This window comes from Perca fluviatilis, chromosome 2 (assembly GCF_010015445.1).
Source record: "Perca fluviatilis chromosome 2, GENO_Pfluv_1.0, whole genome shotgun sequence".
Lineage (NCBI taxonomy): Eukaryota > Metazoa > Chordata > Actinopteri > Perciformes > Percidae > Perca > Perca fluviatilis.
The window spans coordinates 8425556-8448931 of NC_053113.1; the positions used below are offsets into that span (position 1 = coordinate 8425556).

General features: G+C 36.5%; 1 protein-coding gene across 1 annotated transcript in view; it reads left to right on the forward strand.

The window, feature by feature from the left end:
• Nucleotides 1-3669: 3669 nt before the first annotated feature.
• LOC120543718 (zinc finger protein 708-like) overlaps nucleotides 3670-23376 on the forward strand; it is a gene marked incomplete in the record, with an annotated part of 40536 nt that continues 20829 nt past the window's right edge. Inside the window, 3 exon segments of the mRNA XM_039776897.1 lie at nucleotides 3670-3951; nucleotides 9678-9846; nucleotides 11482-11954. Of these exon segments, the coding sequence (XP_039632831.1) occupies nucleotides 3820-3951; nucleotides 9678-9846; nucleotides 11482-11954 (774 nt within the window).

Below are 23376 nucleotides of genomic sequence, written 5' to 3' on the forward strand. Positions count from 1 at the left end.
CCAGTTCATCTCCAGTTCATCTCCAGTTCATCACCACTTTATCACCAGTTCATCACCAGTTCATCTCCAGTTCATCTCCAGTTTATCCCCAGTTCATCACCAGTTTAACTCTAGTTTATCACTAGTGTAACTCTAGTTTATCACCAGTGTAACTCTAGTTTATCACCAGTTTAAATCTAGTTTATCACCAGTTGACCTCCAGTTTAACTCTAGTTTATCACCAGTTGAACTCCAGTTTATCACCAGTTCATCACCAGTTTAACTCCAGTTTAACTCTAGTTTATCACCAGTTGAACTCCAGTTTATCACCAGTTCATCACCAGTTTAACTCCAGTTTATCACCAGTTCATCACCAGTTTAACTCTAGTTTATCTCCAGTTTAACTCTAGTTCATCACCAGTTTATCACCAGTTTATCACCAGTTTATCACCAGTTTAACTCCAGTTTAACTCTAGTTCATCGCCAGTTTAACTCTAGTTTATCTCCAGTTTAACTCCATTTTAACTCTAGTTCATCACCAGTTTAACTCTATTTTATCTCCAGTTTAACTCCAGTTTAACTCTAGTTCATCACCAGTTTAACTCCAGTTTAACTCTAGTTCATCACCAGTTTAACTCTAGTTTATCTCCAGTTTAACTCCAGTTTATCACCAGTTCATCACCAGTTTAACTCCAGTTTATCTCCAGTTTAACTCCAGTTTATCACCAGTTCATCACCAGTTTAACTCTAGTTTATCACCAGTTTAACTCCAGTTTAACTCCAGTTTATTGACCCTGACACAAACAGCCTTACTGTGGGTTTTCGGGGCAGTGGATGAAATGTGTCTGCAGAAAGAAAAGACTCTATGATGCACTGTTTAGATGTATTGATGATGTGTGTGAACCGAGTGATTAGCATGATTCTGAAGCAAAGCATTCTGGGATACGGTGGTGTGTAAATGATTCTGAAGCCACGGGGAGATTCAATGTCTTAATAAGCACACTTCAGTTAAACTGACAATGTTCACCAACAACTTTCTTTGTTTCTTCTTTGTCTCATTAAAATGAGATCAGCTGTGATATCTGTGTTCATTTTCTGAAATAACATGATGACATCATCGTAAACTTTATTCATCTTTAATGCATCAGCGTCAATGTAGGCAAAGGGCTAACGGAAATAACATCACCATAAATCCTCAATCTCAAGCAATTTTCTAGTTTTTGTGGTTCGTTCCAAAGGTTAGACATGTTTTATGATCGAGTCCAGAGAAAAATTAAGCTTTTGATATTAATATAATCTATTTTAATTTTCAAAATGTAATGCCTAGTGCTTGTAAGCCTAGGTTTAGTATTCATATAGCTATATATACTGCTTCCACTTAAGTAAACTTAAGATGAACTATCAACTACAAAACAAAGAGACCAATTAATGTGTTAATACAAAGAATATTTATTATGATCGGTTCACAGATCTGAGTCCAAACGAAAACTTCACCCTTCTGAATTTAATGATACCTAACCCTTGTGTTGTCTTCCCGTCCACCTTGAAAAACGTTTGACGTTTTTGCCGCCTTTTTTTCACAGTTTGTTTTTGCTTTTTCCAACGTCCTCCTTCCAACGACGTGTCTTTTTTTGCTGAGTTTATATCATAAAACACATTGTCACCTGTGAAACGTTATCCCTCGGGGTTTGTTTTTTTCATTTCCTCTATCGAACATCAATAAGCATCTTTAGCGTTGATCTGAATGCAGGAAAACTTCAGACCCCTGTTCCAAGATGGCGGCAGTTTTGACGCATGTTTAGAACCTCAAGGCGACATCTAGTGTTTCTATCTATGCCTTCCAGTCAGGATGAAAAGAGGCAGAGCTAGTTCATATTCATGTTCTGTGTGAAAGTTCTCCTGAGAAAAACTAAATATATACAGTAGTATATATATATATATATATATATATATATATATATATAAGTGTGTGTGTGTGTCTGTCTCTCTGTCGGTCTGTCTGACTCTCTGACTGTCTGTCTGTCTGCCTGTCTGACTGCCTGTCTGTCTGTCTGCCTGTCTGTCTGTCTGTCTGTCTGTCTGTCTGTCTGTCTGTCTGCCTGTCTGTCTGTCTGACTATCTGTCTGTCTGTCTGTCTGCCTGCCTGTCTGTCTGTCTGCATGAACAAGTCCTCTGAAAAAGCTGCATTTTCCATATAAACTACAGTACTACATGAAGTAATACCTGGAGGCCACGCAGTAATATTAGTTGTGTCTGTGATGGTTCTGGACAAACACACACTAAAACAGGCCATGTTGTCATAGCAACAGGAGGACAAGGCAGCCTCACTTAAACACTAAAAACACTCGGAGAATGCTTTTGTACTTTTTGCCATTGACCAATTATGCAAACTAATATCAGATTCCCAAAATTCCCTTAAAATAAATGTTTTAAATATATAACCTGATGTCATAGAACTCCCTGCAGCTAATATATGAGTAATATAATCATATATATATGTATATATACATATATATATCAAGGAGTCAAGGTGTAATCAGTCAGGAATAGTTCAATATGAATAACTATTTACAGACTGTGAGCCTAAATCTTTTTACAATAATTCACTACATCTGCAAACTCATTAAAATATGCAGTGATTAAGATGAGTGGATATGATGGAATAGTGTCATTTGTACGTGCCAGAGGCCACCAAATTTGGCTTTTATGGCCATACGTTTTCTCCTGAGGGGCATGCACCCTACACCCCTACACCCCCTACACCCCCGCCCTATCAACTACAGACCCCCATATTTACAGCCCCCCTCACAGAATAGTTCCAATGTCCCTGATATCAGCTACAGTCTCTGGCTGCAAGCCGTCTACATCTCAGAGAGCTGCCGAGCTTCTTGTTGAGGAATTCGGTTTGGCGCTTTTTGTCGCCACCTAGAGGCCAGAACTACAGCTGCACTGTGAGTCACACCGGGTATGAACCTCTATTCAGAAATCTGTCTGTTCAACATTTACTTATAATTTATGCAGATTCATCATTTTGGAACACATAGATTAATATTCATTGTTAAAAGTATGGACTCTTTATAAATTCGGCATATAATTAAAGTAAAAGTAATCACACTAAACTCACTCTGGTTAGTTGAGAGGTTTGTAAAGGCTCCAAACTTGTATAGGCCTATCATAAAGATCTGAGATGGATCCTATAACCCTTAAACTGTCTCCTCGACTCCTCCACTGGCCTCCTTTCCTCATGTCTTAGACGGCTTTATTTAACGGATGTTAATAAAGATAAACAAAAAGGTATCCTTAAACTAGGCTGGAATCTCCCAAATCTGCCCTGGTGCTGAAACAGACTTTCTAAAAGTAAAAATACAATCAGCGAACTCTCTGTTCTATATTTATTATGTACTTTACTTTTTAATTCACTCATTAAATCTGTTAAACCTTTACTTTGAAATGTTCGGACCTGGCAGATGTTTAACAGATCAATAATTTTCCTGATAAGTGTTTGAAATAAATTGTCTAAATAATATTATAGTTTTAGAGTTCTGTGGTCAAATATTAAAATCTGTATCTTTAAAATAACGGTTTATTTTTAAGCCAAATCATTTTTTGGAAAATGTATTTTATGATATTGGTTTTTTTCACAGCACTTTACTTTGAAAGGTCAGGAACTGGCAGTGACCCGGATGTGTATCACGGCGCCATCTTGGATCAAAGACAGCAGATTACCATCCGAACAGTTGTTGTTTAGTTTCAGACCGGACTCCATTAAACCAGGTTAAACCGCGCTAAACCGGATTAAACCGGGAACCTTTGTGTTGGGAGAGTACCGCGAGGCTGGTGATGGACCGGACCGAGCGCGCGGCCGTGATGAACCGGACCGAGCGCGCGACTGAGACGTTTGTGAGTCAAACGGAGCTGATTCTGGAGGCGGCTGTGCAGTCCGCCGTGCACGAGCTGCACGAGGACAGCACGGTGGGACACATGCACGCACATTCAAATTAATATTTAATGTTACTAATGTTTAGTATGATTATCATGTTTATTACGTTAACGTGAAGCTTTTCTGAGAGCTAAATCCCGTCCTCACTTCCTGCTTTGTAGTGAGCGAGTTGTAATCACGCGATACTACAGAAACGTGATTCAAACAACATTTAAGTTAGATGAAGATGATAAACCTGCTGTCAACACGGTGCTGTTTATTCATTCATGTATCTAATAATGAATAAATAATAGTTATTAATATTATCCCGGTTTCTCTGGTCTCTGGAGGAAGGGGTCTGTTACTGGCTGGGACACATATTATTATTATTATTATTATTATTATTATAGTTTCTGGCTCGGACACATATTATTATTATTATTGTATTATATTATATTATTATTATTATAGTTTTTGGCTCAGACACAAATTATTATTATTATTATTATTATTATTATTATTATTATTATTATAGTTTCTGGCTCGGACACATATTATTATTATTATTATTATTATAGTTTTTGGCTCGGACACATATTATTATTATTATTATTATTATATTATAGTTTCTGGCTGGGACACATTATTATTATTATTATTATTATTATTATTATTATTATTATTATTATTATTATAGTTTCTGGCTGGGACACAGGCTGATGACAGCTTCTTTTTTTTAAGATAATTTTTTGGGGGCTTTTTCCCTTTCTTTTTGAAAGTGGATAGACATGAAAGGGAGAGAGAGATGGGGGATGACACGCAGCAAAGGGCAGCAGGTCGGATTCAAACCTGCGCCGCTGCAGGACTCAGCCAACATGGGGCGAACGCTCTCTACTGGGGGAGCTAGAGGGCGCCCCTGATGACAGCTGTAATACAGAGACTCATAGTTTAGAACAGATCACTACATTAATAATGTCATAAAGATATCAGTCAGATCCATAGATGATGAGCAGGGCGGCGCTGCGCTAGGTGGTCCAGGTGTTATTATAATATAATATACTATTATATTATAATATAATAGTATATTATATTATTATATATTGTGGTCTGAATTAATTGAACAGGTGGCAGTGTTATTATTATATAATAGTATATTATATTATAATATAGTATATTATTATATGATTGTCTGCGGTCTGTGATGCCAGTGTTCAGGTGTTATTATTATATAATATACTATTATATTATAATATAATAGTATATTATATTATTATATGATTGTCTGCGGTCCTGGCCCTGATGAACCAGGTGGTCCAGGTGTTATTATTATATAATATACTATTATATTATAATATAATAGTATATTATATTATTATATGATTGTCTACGGTCCTGGCCCTATGAACTATGCCGGTGTTATTATTATATAATATACTATTATATTATAATATAATATACTATTATATTATATTATAATAGTATATTATATTATTATATGATTGTCTGGGATGAACCAGGTGGTCCAGGTGTTATTATTATATAATATACTATTATATTATAATATAATATACTATTATATTATAATATAATAGTATATTATATTATTATATGATTGTCTGCGGTCCTGGCCCAGATGAACCAGGTGGTCCAGGTGTTATTATTATATAATATACTATTATATTATAATATAATAGTATATAATATTATTATATGATTGTCTGCGGTCCTGGCCCAGATGAACCAGGTGGTCCAGGTGTTATTATTATATAATAGTATATTATATTATAATATAGTATATTATTATATGATTGTCTGCGGTCCTGGCCCAGATGAACCAGGTGGTCCAGGTGTTATTATTATATAATATACTATTATATTATAATATTATATTATATTATATTATTATATGGTGGTCCAGGTGTTATTATTATTATTATTATTATTATTATTATTATTATTATTATTATTATTATTATTACAGGGCTCCAGACTAACGTTTTTCACTAGGAGCATAGGAGAAAATTTTAGGGGCACAAGCAGAAAATTTAGGGGCACACACCGTAAATCAACATGCCAACCAAATATTCACATTTCTACTAATTTCCACTGTATTACTAATAAATACTTTGATAATAGATGCAGAAATTACAATGTGCTGTTTCAAGTTCAGTGTCAAACCGACGTAGTTTGCATTGTCTGCAGCTCTCTCTGTGTGTGTGTGTGTGTGTGTGTGTGTGTGTGTGTGTGTGTGTGTGTGTGTGTGTGTGTGTGTGTGTGTGTGTGTGTGTGTGTGTGTGTGTGTGTGTGTGTGTCAGAGCTCTGCTCTCTGTCAACTTTCAGAGAGGACAGATAAGGTTGCGCTTACGCGCTCTCAGGTACCGAAATTTCAATGTTTAACATGTAAAAAAAGGGGGCAAATTTACTGGATGTAAAATTCTCAAATTCTGGTCGCAGTCTGGAGCCCTGTATTATTATTATTATTATTATTATTATTATTATTGTATTATTGTATTATTATATTATTGTTTGTGGTCCGGGTCCATGGTGTTAATATATTATTATTATTATTATTATTATTATTATTATTATTATTATTATATATTATTATATTATTGTTTGTGGTCCTGGGGCCTATACCATGAAGCTGGTTTAGGTGGCTAGCCAGCTATGTTTCAGTTTAGTTTCCACCAACCCTGGGTTTTAGGTACTATGAAAGTAGCTCGGCTTTAATCGGTGTTCGTTGCCATGGTATCTTACGCTACCGGCTAACCTGCTCCGGGGCAGGTTATGTTCTGGATTTGAGATCTCAGTCTGAAGTTTGACCAATCAGCTGTGAGCAAAGAAAAAAAAAAAGGTGACGTAATTAATTCCCAGCTGCTGTTCTCTGTTGCAATCATTGCAATGGCTTCACCTTTTGCTGCAAAGAAGTGTTTGTGATAAAATATTCACAAAAATAATAAAAGGTTGTGATAAATACTCACCACTTTGAATTATATTTTTATATTTTGTCTTGATCTGCTGCCAAGAACGTTTGGAGTTGGGGTTGCATCTAAAAATCAATTAATATTAATCTTTCTTAGGATGTCAAAGCTAATACATTCACATTTTACAAACATATATATATATATATATATATATATATATATATATATATATATATATATATATATATATATATATATATATATACATAACACATTTTCATTTTATTTAATACATTTTTAATATGATTAGCCTATATTCATAATTTCACATTAATGGCCTATAGAATGTATTTCTTTAACTTCCGCATTAGCGCAATCAGCAATCTTCCTCCAAGATTGTTCTCTTGCTTTGGCAGCAGAGGCGGTTTTACTGCGCGCTTGAAAAACATTTTTATATTCTAAAATAATTTCTTGCTCCTTCGCGAAAAATATATTGCTCTCGCTCTATCCATATTGACATTCGGTTGGTTGGGCGACGACGTCACTCTTTATGTGTGCACGTCTGTGAGTAATCAGAGTTTAAGGATCAAAGCCTGAGTTAACAGAGAAAGTTGATAAGCTGCGTCATGGTACCAATAAAGCCGGATTGCATCGGTTTGGTTTTGTCAACTCTAAACCAATCCTGCAACCCTGAGTTTGTTCAACTACCATCATGGTACAGGCCCAAGGTGTCTGCGGTCCTGGTGTTATTATTATTATTATTATTATTATATTATTATATTATTGTTTGTGGTCCCGGGTCCTGGTGTTATTATTATTATTATTATTATTATATTAATATATTATTATATTATTGTTTGTGGTCCAGGTGTCTGCGGTCCTGGTGTTATTATATTATTATTATTATTATTATTATTATTGTGGTCCTGGGGTCCGTTCCAGGTAGGAGGTTTAACAAACTCTGAGTCTAACCCTGATGTCTGAGCTGATTTACCCTGAGATGGAAACTCAGAGTTTTCGGTTCCAGAACAGCTGATATGAGTTGGTTCAATCAACTCGGAGTATGTTCACTCAGGGTTACGCGCGTGCACAAAAGGCAGTATGAATGGAGCCATGATTCTACGATTCACCATGGTAACAACCACAAACAAACGGGTCGGCGGAAATACTCATGCTCACAAACAGCGAGTTTGAACATGTGTTTCATTAAAAAGCAAGACAGCCGGCTGCTGCGCAACGAGAGAGAATTGGTGTGGAGAAAATTGCTGCTTTCGAGTCAATGCGTAGCTACACATTCACAGTGTATTAATTTCATATTTAATCACAGTTAACATATAATATTACTGGTGAAAACTGGAATTGTATTAGGCCTACACCTATAATTTCATTTAGGTGCAATCCTGCGGGCGAAACAGTAAACTTATACTAATCACATTCTGAGGCTGCAGCACCATGATCATTAACAGAACTATAATGTATAATGATGTATTTCTTTTTAATGGCTCTACTGTCCAGGGAACACTACAAAAACGTTTAAAAACGTTTCTTTCGAACGAAGTTACACTTTTCTGATTGCTCTGCATACAGTGGCTTCGCCTACTATTAGCCTACAGTATGATCCGCTACACTGTTGTTAAGAAAACTGCTGTTGCAAAAACGTAATGGACACAAAGAATCTGCTGGGATGTTAAAGCCTGTCCACGATGGTTGATGTTAGTGATATGAGGACGATAAGGTATCTACATATCTAATGGACCTGTCCACGATGGCTGATGTTAGTGATATGAGGACGATAAGGTATCTACATATCTAATGGACCTGTCCACGATGGCTGGTGTTAGTGATATGAGGAGCGATAAGGTATCTACATATCTAATGGACCTGTCCACGATGGCTGATGTTAGTGATATGAGGACGATAAAGGTATCTACATATCTAATGGACCTGTCCACGATGGCTGATGTTAGTGTATGAAGGGACGATAAGGTATCTACATATCTAATGGACCTGTCCACGATGGCTGATGTTAGTGATATGAGGACGATAAGGTATCTACATATCTAATGGACTGTGATAAAAACACCTCTCAAATCGGTTATGTGGAAATGAAAATACATCTATAGTCGGGACTCAATACTGACGTAAACTCTCTCTGAATTAATACAGCTTTTTCATCAATGGGATCGTCGACAAAAGGACGTGACATGTTTGAGAAAAAAACGTTTTATAATCTGCCAAATATAAACCAATACGTTTTTTTATTCATGCAGATGAAACTGCATTAAAATGCGCCTGATACAGACTGAATGAATGAATGAGGAAATGAGTTTCTCCTCCCTCTCAGTGGGAGGAGACTGAGAGAAACTCGAGGTTTCTTGAAGAAAACCTGCTCCCGACCAGGTTAGGTTTACAGACTCAGTTACCATAGTAACTGACTCCGAGGTTAAGTTACCTCTCTTTCTGGAACGGAAAACCCAGAGTTTCCCTCATCTCAGGGTTAACCAACTCAGAGTTTTCACTAAACCTGCTTTCTGGAACGGGCCTCAGGTGTCTGCGGTCCTGGTGTTATTATATTATTGTTTGTGGTCCAGGTGTCTGCGGTCCTGGTGTTATTATATTATTGTTTGTGGTCCAGGTGTCTGCGGTCCTGGTGTTATTATATTATTGTTTGTGGTCCAGGTGTCTGCGGTCCTGGTGTTATTATATTATTGTTTGTGGTCCAGGTGTCTGCGGTCCTGGTGTTATTATATTATTGTTTGTGGTCCAGGTGTCTGCGGTCCTGGTGTTATTATATTATTGTTTGTGGTCCAGGTGTCTGCGGTCCTGGTGTTATTATATTATTGTTTGTGGTCCAGGTGTCTGCGGTCCTGGCCCTGATGAGCAGGGCCGTCCTGCGCCAGGTGGTCCAGGTGTTCAGAGCGCTGTACGCCGGCCTGGTGAAGGAGAACCAGGAGCTGCAGGAGAGACTGGCACATCTGGAGGAGAAACACAAGACACAGACAGTTTATCAGATCAAACCTTCAGGTAAGAGGCAGACAGACAGACAGACAGACAGACAGAGAGACAGAGAGACAGACAGTTTATCAGATCAAACCTTCAGGTAAGAGACAGACAGACAGACAGACAGAGAGAGAGACTGGCACATCTGGAGGAGAAACACAAGACACAGACAGTTTATCAGATCAAACCTTCAGGTAAGAGGCAGACAGACAGACAGACAGACAGAGAGACAGACAGTTTATCAGATCAAACCTTCAGGTAAGAGACAGACAGACAGGCAGGCAGACAGACAGAGAGACAGTTTATCAGATCAAACCTTCAGGTAAGAGGCAGACAGACAGAGAGACAGAGAGACAGACAGTTTATCAGATCAAACCTTCAGGTAAGAGACAGACAGACAGGCAGGCAGACAGACAGAGAAACAGACTGACAGACAGACAGACAGAGAGAGAGAGACTGGCACATCTGGTGGAGAAACACAAGACACAGACAGTTTATCAGATCAAACCTTCAGGTAAGAGACAGACAGGCAGAGAGACAGACAGACAGGCAGGCAGTTTATAAGATCAAACCTTCAGGTAAGAGACAGACAGGCAGAGAGACAGTTTATCAGATCAAACCTTCAGGTAAGAGACAGACAGACAGGCAGGCAGACAGACAGAGAGACAGAGAGAGAGAGACTGGCACATCTGGAGGAGAAACACAAGACACAGACAGTTTATCAGATCAAACCTTCAGGTAAGAGACAGACAGACAGACAGACAGACAGAGAGACAGAGAGACAGACAGTTTATCAGATCAAACCTTCAGGTAAGAGACAGACAGACAGGCAGGCAGACAGACAGAGAGACAGTTTATCAGATCAAACCTTCAGGTAAGAGGCAGACAGACAGAGAGACAGAGAGACAGACAGTTTATCAGATCAAACCTTCAGGTAAGAGACAGACAGACAGGCAGGCAGACAGACGAGAAACAGACACAGACAGACAGACAGACAGAGAGAGAGAGAGACTGGCACATCTGGTGGAGAAACACAAGACACAGACAGTTTATCAGATCAAACCTTCAGGTAAGAGACAGACAGACAGAGAGACAGAGAGACAGACAGTTTATCAGATCAAACCTTCAGGTAAGAGACAGACAGGCAGAGAGACAGTTTATCAGATCAAACCTTCAGGTAAGAGGCAGACAGACAGGCAGGCAGGCAGTTTATAAGATCAAACCTTCAGGTAAGAGACAGACAGGCAAACAGAGAGACAGACACACAGACAGACAGATAAGATCAAACCTTTAGGTAAGAGACAGACAGGCAGAGAGACAGTTTGTAAGATCAAACCTTCAGGTAAGAGACAGACAGACAGTTTATAAGATCAAACCTTCAGGTAAGAGACAGACAGGCAGACAGACAGGCCGAGAGACAGACATACAGACATACAGACAGGCAGAGAGACAGACAGACAGACAGACAGACAGATAGAGAGACAGACAGTCAGACAGACAGACAGGCAGAGAGACAGTCAGTCAGAGAGACAGATAGAGAGACAGGCAGGCAGAGAGAGAGAGAGACAGACAGAGAGACAGACAGGGATACAGACAGAGAGACAGACAGACAGACAGGAAACTTTGTTTAGTTTGATGTATTTCCTGTAAATCTTCCAGGTGGCGCTGCGCTGTCTCTGAACGTTAACCAATCAGCTGCTGACCCCGCGGCCCTCGCCATGGCGATCATCCGCACCGCCAGACGCAGAGCTGCCGCCGCTGCCTCTCCGGTTCCTCTGGTCATCATCAGCCAACCAATCAGAGGCCAGAGCAGCCCCACCCCCCGGGAACCGCCGGAGAAACCACCACAATCTGAGGCTAACGCCAACACCACGGCTAACGCTAACACCACGGCTAATGCTAACACCACGGCTAACGCTAACACCACTGCTGAAGCTAACGGCACGGCTAACGCTAACACCACGGCTAACGCTAACACCACGGCGGATGAGAGTCAGACTGACGTTCAGATGGAGGTGGAGATAGAAACCATCTCCACAGACATGATGACATCACTTCCTGTGGCTGCTGACCAGCCAACCAGAGAGCTTTCAGCTGCGTCAGAAGCCCCGCCCACACCTGAAGCTGCTGCTGTAAGTCTGTCTCATATATAGATTTATTATGAACTGATATCAAGTGTTTCTCAGACCTTCTACACCGAGCTTCAGAGTATTAGACTCTAAGTACCTCCGTTAAGATAGAGAAATATAAAATATATTCAGCTACCGAAAGATCATACAGGACACAGATTATATACTGATATACAGAGACCCCCGATATACTAATACACTGATATACTAATACAGAGATACAGATACAGATATACAGATATACAGAGATACAGAGATACAGATATACAGATATACAGATATACAGATATACAGATATACAGAGATACAGATATACAGATATACAGATATACAGAGATACAGATATACAGATACAGATATACAGATATACAGATATACAGATATACAGAGATACAGATATACAGATATACAGATATACAGATATACAGATATACAGATATACAGATACAGATATACAGATATACAGAGATACAGATATACAGATATACAGATATACAGATACAGATACAGATACAGAGATACAGATATACAGATATACAGAGATACAGAGATACAGATATACAGATATACAGAGATACAGATATACAGATATACAGAGATACAGATATACAGATATACAGATATACAGATATACAGAGACACTGATACAGATATACAGATATACAGATATACAGAGACACTGTAGAGATACAGATACAGATATACAGAGACACTGATATAGATATACAGATATACAGATATACAGAGACACTGATACAGAGATACAGATACAGATATACAGAGACACTGATACAGATATACAGATATACAGAGACACTGATACAGATATACAGATATACAGAGACACCGATACAGATATACTATACAGATATACAGATATACAGATACACAGATACAGATATACAGAGACACTGATACAGATATACAGATATACAGAGACACTGATACAGATATACAGATATACAAAGACACTGATACAGATATACAGATATACAGAGACACGATACAGATATACAGATATACAGAGACACTGATAGATATACAGATATACAATATAAGAGACACCGATACAGATATACAGAGACACTGATACAATAAATATACAGATATACAGAGACACTACGATACAGATATACAGATATACAGAGACACTGATACAGATATACAGATATACAGAGACACGATACAGATATACAGATATACAGAGACACTGATACAGATATACAGATATACAGATATACAGAGACACTGATACAGATATACGGATATACAGATATACAGATATACAGAGACACCGTATAGATATGAATACAAAGATATACAGAGACACATACAGATATACAGATATACAGATATACAGAGACACTGATACAGATATACAGATATACAGATACTAGGACACGTACAGATATACAGAGACACTGCTACAGATATACAGAGACACTGATACAGAGATACAGAGACACAGATACAGATATACAGAGACACTGATACAGATATACAGATATACAGAGACACTGATACAGATATACAGATATACAGATATACAGAGACACTGATACAGATATACAGATATACAGATATACAGATATACAGAGACACTGATACAGATATACAGATACACTGATACAGATATACAGAGACACTGATACAGATATACAGATACACTGATACAGATATACAGATACACTGATACAGATATACAGACACTGATACAGATATACAGATACACTGATACAGATATACAGAGACACTGATACAGATATACAGAGACACTGATACAGATATACAGAATACTGATACAGATATACAGGATACACAGTTACAGATATAAAGAGACAATGATACAGATATACAGATACAGATATACAGAGACACTGATACAGATATACAGAGACACTGATACAGATATACAGATATACGACTGATACGGATATACAGACACTGATACAGATATACAGACACTGATACAGATATACGAGACACTGATACAGATATACAGATATACAGATATACAGACACTGATACAGATATACAGAGACACTGATACAGATATACAGATACACGATACAGATATACAGAGACACTGATACAGATATACAGGAACGATGTATACAGATATAGAGACACTGATACAGATATACAGAGACACTGATACAGATATACAGAGATACAGAGATACACTGATACAGATATACAGAGACACTGATACAGATATACAGAGACACTGATACAGATATAGACATACAGAACTGATACGGATATACGATATACGATACACTGATACAGATATACGGATATAGATATACAGATACACTGATACGGATATGGATATACAGTAGGGATCGGATACAGATATACAGATGGATATACAGAATATGTGGTACAGATTACGGATACACTGATACGGATATACGGATATACAGATATACAGATATACAGATACACTGATACAGATATACAGATATACGATATAGATACACACTGATACGATATACGATTATACGAGATACACGATTACAGATATACAGATATACAGATATACAGATACACTGATACAGATATACGGATATACGGATGGAGGATACACTGTACAGATATACAGATAATACCGGATACGGATACAGATATACAGATATACAGATACACTGATACGGATATACGGATATACGGATATACAGATACACATACGGATATACAGATACACTGATACAGGATATACAGATATAGAGATACACTGATACAGATATACACGGATATACGGTTACGGAATACGGATATACGGATACACTGATACGGATATACAGATATACGGATATACAGATATACAGATACGGATATACAGATATACGGATATACGATACGGATATACGATATACAGATATACGGATATACACTGATATACGGATATACGGATATCCGGATACAGATACACTGATACACGGATAATACAGATATACGGATATACAGATACACTGATACAGATACAGATACAGATAGATATACAGATATACGGATATCAGGATACACGATACGGATATACAGATATACAGATACACTGATACAGATATACGGATATACAGATACACGATACGGATATACGGATATACGGATATACGGATATACGGATACGGATATACGGATATACAGATATACAGATACTGATACAGATATACGGATATACGGATATACGGATATACAGATATACGGATACACTGATACAGATATTACGATAATACAGATATACAGATATACGATACGGAATACGATATACAGATACGATATACAGATATGATATATACAGATATACGATATGGATGATAATACGATATACGGATATACGATACATACATACGATATAAAATAAATACAATAAGATATACAGATATACGGATACGTATAATATACAATATACAATAATAAAAAAAAAAATATACGATATACATATGATATACAATATACGATATACAGATATACTGATACGGATATACGGATATACGGATATACAGATATACGGATATACAGATACAATATACAGATATACGGATATACGATACAGATATACAGATATACGGATATACGAGATATACTGATACGGATATACAGATATACAGATATAGATATACAGATATACGGATATACAGATATGGATATACGGATATACAGATATACAGATACACTGATACGATATACAGATATACAAGATACACTGATACAGATATACAGATATACAGATACACTGATACAGATATACGATACAGATATACAGATATACGATATACATATACAATATGGAAACAATATACGATATAGATATACAGATATACGGATATAAATACACGACAATATATAAATACTATAATACTGATACAGATATACAGATATACACAGATATAAGATACGATACGGATATACAGATACACTGATACAGATATACAGATATACAGATATACGGATACACTGATACAGATATACAGATATACAGATATACAGATACACTGATACAGATATACGGATACACTGATACAGATATACAGATATACAGATATACAGATACGCACAGATACAGATATACGGATATACAGATACACGATTACAGATATACGGATATACAGATACACTGATACGGATATACGAGATATACGGATATACGGATACACGATACGGATATACGGATATACAGATAGCACTGATACGGATATACGGATATACGGATACAGATACACTTGATACGGATATACGGATATAGGATATACAGATACTACGATACGGATATACGGATATACGAGATAGTTACTGATACGGATATACAGATATACGGTATACAGATACGGATATACAGATACAGATATACAGATATAAGAAACACTGATACGGATATACAGATATACAGATACACGATTACAGATATACAGATATACGGATATACAGGATACTGGTATACAGATATACAGATACACGATGATACAGATATACAGATATACAAGATATACGGATATACAGATACAGATATACGGATATACAGATATACAGATACACTTGTACAGTATACAGATATACAGATACGATACAGATACAGATATACAGGATATACGGATATACAGATACACGAAATTACAGATATACAGATACACGATACAGATATACAGATATACAGATATACAGAATACAGATATACAGATATACAGATATACAGATATACAGATACGGATATACAGATACACTGATACAGATATACAGATATACAGATATACAGATACACTGATACAGATATACAGATATACGAAATACAGATATTACGATATACAGATATACGGATATACGAATGTTACAGATATACAGATACGGATATACAGATACAGATATACAGATACACTGATACAGATATACAGGATACAGGATACAGATATACGGATATACAGATATACAGATATACAATATACAGATATACAGATACACTGATACAGATATACTGAGATATACAGATATACAGATATACATACAGATATACAGATATACAGATATACAGATATTTACAGATATACAGATATACAGGGATACAGATATACAGATATACAGATATACAGATATAAAGACACTGATACAGATATACAAGATACACTGATACAGATATACAAGATATACAGATATACAGATACTTTGGATATACAGATACACAGATACAGATATACAGATATACAGATATACAGATATACAGATACACTGTACAGATATACAGATATACAGATATACAGATATACAGATATACAGATATACAGATATACAGATTACTTGATACAAAACGGATATACGGATATTGGATACGTTACGATATACAGGACACTGATACGGATATAGGATATACGGATATACGGATATACAGGACACTGGGTACGGATATACAGGGACACTGATTACGGATATACGGATATACGGATATACGGATATACGGATAATACCGGATACACATTACGGATATACGGATATACAGGATACCGGATACGGATATACAGGACACTGAGATTACGGATATACAGATATACGGATATACAGGACACGTTACGGATTACGGATACACTGGTGGATATACTTACGGATATACAGACACCGATACGGATATACAGGATACTGTACGGATATACGGATATACGAATGATATACAGGATACGTACGGATATAAGTATACAGACACTAGATTACGGATATACGGATATACAGGGGATACGATATACGATATACGATATGGATAGTACGGATACGACATGATACGGATATACGGATATACGGATGTACGGATATACAGGACACTTACGTACGGATATACGGATATCAGGATACTGATTACGATATACGGATATACGGACACGTCGGATATGGATATACAAGGACACTGATACAGGATATACGGATATACAGATATACGGATATACGGATGTAGATACGGATATACGGATATACGGATATACGGATACGGATATACGGATATACGGATACGTTATACGGATATACGGATATTACGGATATGTACGGTATACGGATACGGATATACGGATATACGGATATACGGATATACGGATACGGATATACAGATATACGGATATACAGATATACGGATACGGATATACAGAGTATACGGATACGGATATACAGATGTGGATACGGATGTACGGATACGATATACAGATATACGGATGTACGATACGGATATATGTATACGATAAGATACACTTTATACAATACGGATATACGGATATACGGATACGGATATACGGATATACGGATATACAGATACACTGATTACGGATATACGGATATACGTCGATAATACAGGATATACGGATATACGGATATACAGATACACTGATACGGATATACCGGATATACGGATATACGGATACACTGATACGGATATACCGGTACGATACGGATATACGGATGTACGATTACGGATATCCGGATATACGGATATTTGGATACCCGGATATACTTGGATGCACTGATTACGGATATACGGATATACAGATATACGGATAATACGGATATACGGATATACAGATGCACTGATACGGATATACGGATATACGGATATACGAGATACGCTTCAGTACGGATATACAGATACACTGATACAGATATACGGATATACAGATATACGGATATACGGATACACTGATACGGATATACGGATATACAGATACTACTGATACGGATATACGGATATACAGATATCACAGTACGGATATATACGGATATACAGATACACTGATACGGATATACAGATTATACGGATATACACGGATACACTGATACGGATATACGGATATACGGATATACTGATTAGCGGATAATACAATATGTACGGATATTACGGATACACGATACGGATATACAGATACACGATACAATATACAGATATACGGATATACGGATATACAGATTACGCATATAACGAACGGATATACAGATATACAGGAAGGTACAATGTACGAATGTACTGATACAGATATACAGATATACAGATATACGGATACAGATATACGGATACACTGATACGGATATACGGATATACAGATATACGGATATACGATATACAGATACACTGATACGGATATACAGATATACGGATATGCAGACAATATACAGATATACGGATATACGGATATACGGATACGGATATACGGATACGGATATATACAGATATACAGATATCGGATACTTCGATTAAGAATAATACAATACGGATATACGATATACGGATATGTACAGAAATATAACGCGATACGATATACGATACTACGATATACGGATGACATTACAGATAATACGATACGGATTACGGATATACGGATATACAGGTATACGGATCTGGTATACAGATATACGATATACACATATACAGATATACAGATACACTGATATACAGATATACAGATACACTGATACGGATATACAGATATACTGGATACCGGTACAGGATATACGGATATACAGATTGGATATACGGATATACGGATATACAGGATCACTTTGATACGGATATACAGATATACAGATATACGGATATACCGAGGTATGTGGATATACAGATGCGTACGGATATACAGATTTTGCATACGGATATACAGATATACTGATACGGATATACAGAGATACGGATATACAGAGAGCACTGCTAGATATACGGATATACTGATACAGATATACAAAGATACCGATACAGATATACAGATATACGGATATACGGATATAACAGATACACTGATACAGATATACAGGATACGGATATACAGGACGCGATACAGATATACGGATATACGGATACTGATACGATATACAGATATGCAGGGACTACCGTATACAGATATACGGAGACACTGATACAGATATACGGATATACGGATATACAGGATACACTGATACGGATATACAGATATACGATATACAGAGATACGGTACGGATATACAGATATACAGAGACACTGATACGGATATACGGATATACAGATATGCACGGATACGATACGGATATACAAGATACACTGATACAGATATACGGATATACGGATATACAGATACACTGATACGGATATACAGATATAGCGGTTAACGGATATACAGATATACAGATACACTGATACGGATATACAGATATACGGATACGGATATACAGATACACGATATACGGATATACAGATACACTGATACAGATATACGGATATACAGATATACAGATACACTTTGATACAGATATACAGATATACATATACAGATATACAGATACACTGATACGGATATACAGATATACACTTGATACAGATACAGATATACGGAATATACAGATATACGAATACGGATATACAGATACACTGATACAGATATGCAGATACACTGATACAGATATAGATACTACATACGAGATATACAGATACACTGATACAGATATACGGATATACAGATGTACAGGATGGAATCACTGATACAGATATACACGGATACGGATACAAGACACGTACGGATATCCGGATATACAGATATAGATATACGGATATCGGATACACTGATACGGATATACAAGGTATGGATATACAGGACACGTTAGGATATACGGATATACAGGACACTGATACAGATAATACAGATATATAGTACGCGTTACAGATATACAACACGGTACGAATTACAGATATACGGATATACTGAGGACACCGGTTGATATACAGATATACAGAGACACTGATCGGATATACACGGATATGGATATAAGGATACGTGGATATACAGGATACTGATATACGGATATACGGATATACAGATATGCAAGGACACTGGTATAGAATATGGATATACAGATTATACAGGATACCAAATTACGGATATACAGATATACAAGACAACTGATACAGATATACTAGATATCAGTGAGACACGTACAGATGCTGGAATGCACTGTCGGATATACAGATATACAGGACACCGGTATAGATATAGATATACAGGCACTGATACGGATATACAGATATATGGATATACAGGACACTGTCATATACAGATATACAATATACGACCATTATCAGATACAACTGTTATTCAATACGTACGATATACCGATATACTGGATATACAGATATACAGATATACAGGCACTTACAGTCGGATATACGGATATACAGACACTGTATATGGATATGCGGGGACACTGATACAGATATACGGATATACAAAGGACCTTACGATACGGATATACAAGGACCTGATACGGATATACAGATATACGGATATACGGATATACAGAGACACTGATACGGATATACAGATATACAGATATGGGATACTGGATATACAGATATACAGAGACACTGATACGATATGGATATATACAATGTACAGGATCTAGATATACAGATATACTACGGATATAGGACACGTCGGAATATATAGATATACAGGACATATACGGATGGATACGGATATACAAGGATACCGATACAGATATACAAGATTACTATACAGATATAGGATATACAGATATACAGATATACAGGAATGATATGTTGATATACAGATACTGATACAGATATACGGATATGCAAGGACACTGATACGATATACAGTTTACAGGATTACAGATATTACAGATATACAGAGACACTGATACAGATATGGATATACAGGAACTTACCGTTGGATATACAGATATACGGATATACAGATATACAGAGCACGATACAGATATACAGATATACAAGATACACTACGTATGGATATACAGATATACAGGGCTGAATGGATATACTGGATATACAGGACATGTACAGATATACAGATACACTGATACGTATACAGATATACAGGACACTTGGTAGATATGTACACTATAGATATACAGAGACCGATACAGATATACAAGATATACAATATACAGATATACAGATATACAAGAGACACTGATACAGATATACAGATATACAGAGACACTGATACAGATATACAGATATACAAGAACACTACGATACGGATATACAGATATACACGATATACAGATATACAGATATACAGGACACTGATACGGATATACGGATATACAGAGACACTGATACGAGATATACAGATATACAGATATACAAGAGACACTTGATTACAGATACAGATATACAGAACGTACGAATACGGATATACAGGACAGATACAGATATCAGATATACACAATTACTAGATACTTTGGATATACAGTATACGGATATACAGGACACTGATACGGATATACAGATATACGGATACACGTACTATACAGATATACAGAAGATACAGATATACAGATATACAGATATACAGGACACTGATACAGATATACAGATATACGGATATACAGATATACAGGACACTGATATACGATATACAGGACATGGATATACAGATATACAGGATACAGGTACGGATATACAGATATACAGGACGTGATATACAGATATACAGAGACACTGATACAGATATACAGGATATACAGATATACAGATATACGATATACAGAGACACCGTATACAGATACAGAGACACTGATACAGATATACAGATATACAGAGACACCGATACAGATATACAGATATACAGAGACACTGATACAGATGATATACAGATATACAGATATACAGAGACACTGTATACAGATATACAGAGACACTGATACAGATATACAGATATACAGAGATACGGATACAGATATTACAGATATACAGAGACACTGATACAGATATACAGAGACACTGATACAGATATACAGATATGACACGGAATATACAGTTAATATACGGATATACAGATATACAGATATACGAGACCATACTACAGATATACAGGGACATCTAGATATAACAGAGACACTAGATATACAGATATACAGAGACTTACTGATACAGATATACAGATATACAGATATACAGAGACACTGATACAGATATACAGATATACAGATATACAGATATACAGAGACACGATACAGATATACAGATATACAGATATACAGATATACAGAGACACGTGCAGATATACAGATATACAGATGATACAGTATATACAGAACTTACCGATACAGATATACAGATATACAGAGACACTGATACAGGAATACTAGATACACTGATACAGATATACAGATATACAGATATACAGAGACACTGATACAGATATATACAGAGTATACAGATATACAGATATACAGATATACAGAGACACTTTGATACAGATATACAGATATACAGATATACAGATATACTGATACAGATACAAGATATACAGAGACACTGATACAGATATACAGATATACAGAGACACTGATACAGATATACAGTATACAGATATACAGAGACACTGATACAGATATACAGATATACAGAGACACTGATACAGATATACAGATATACAGAGACAC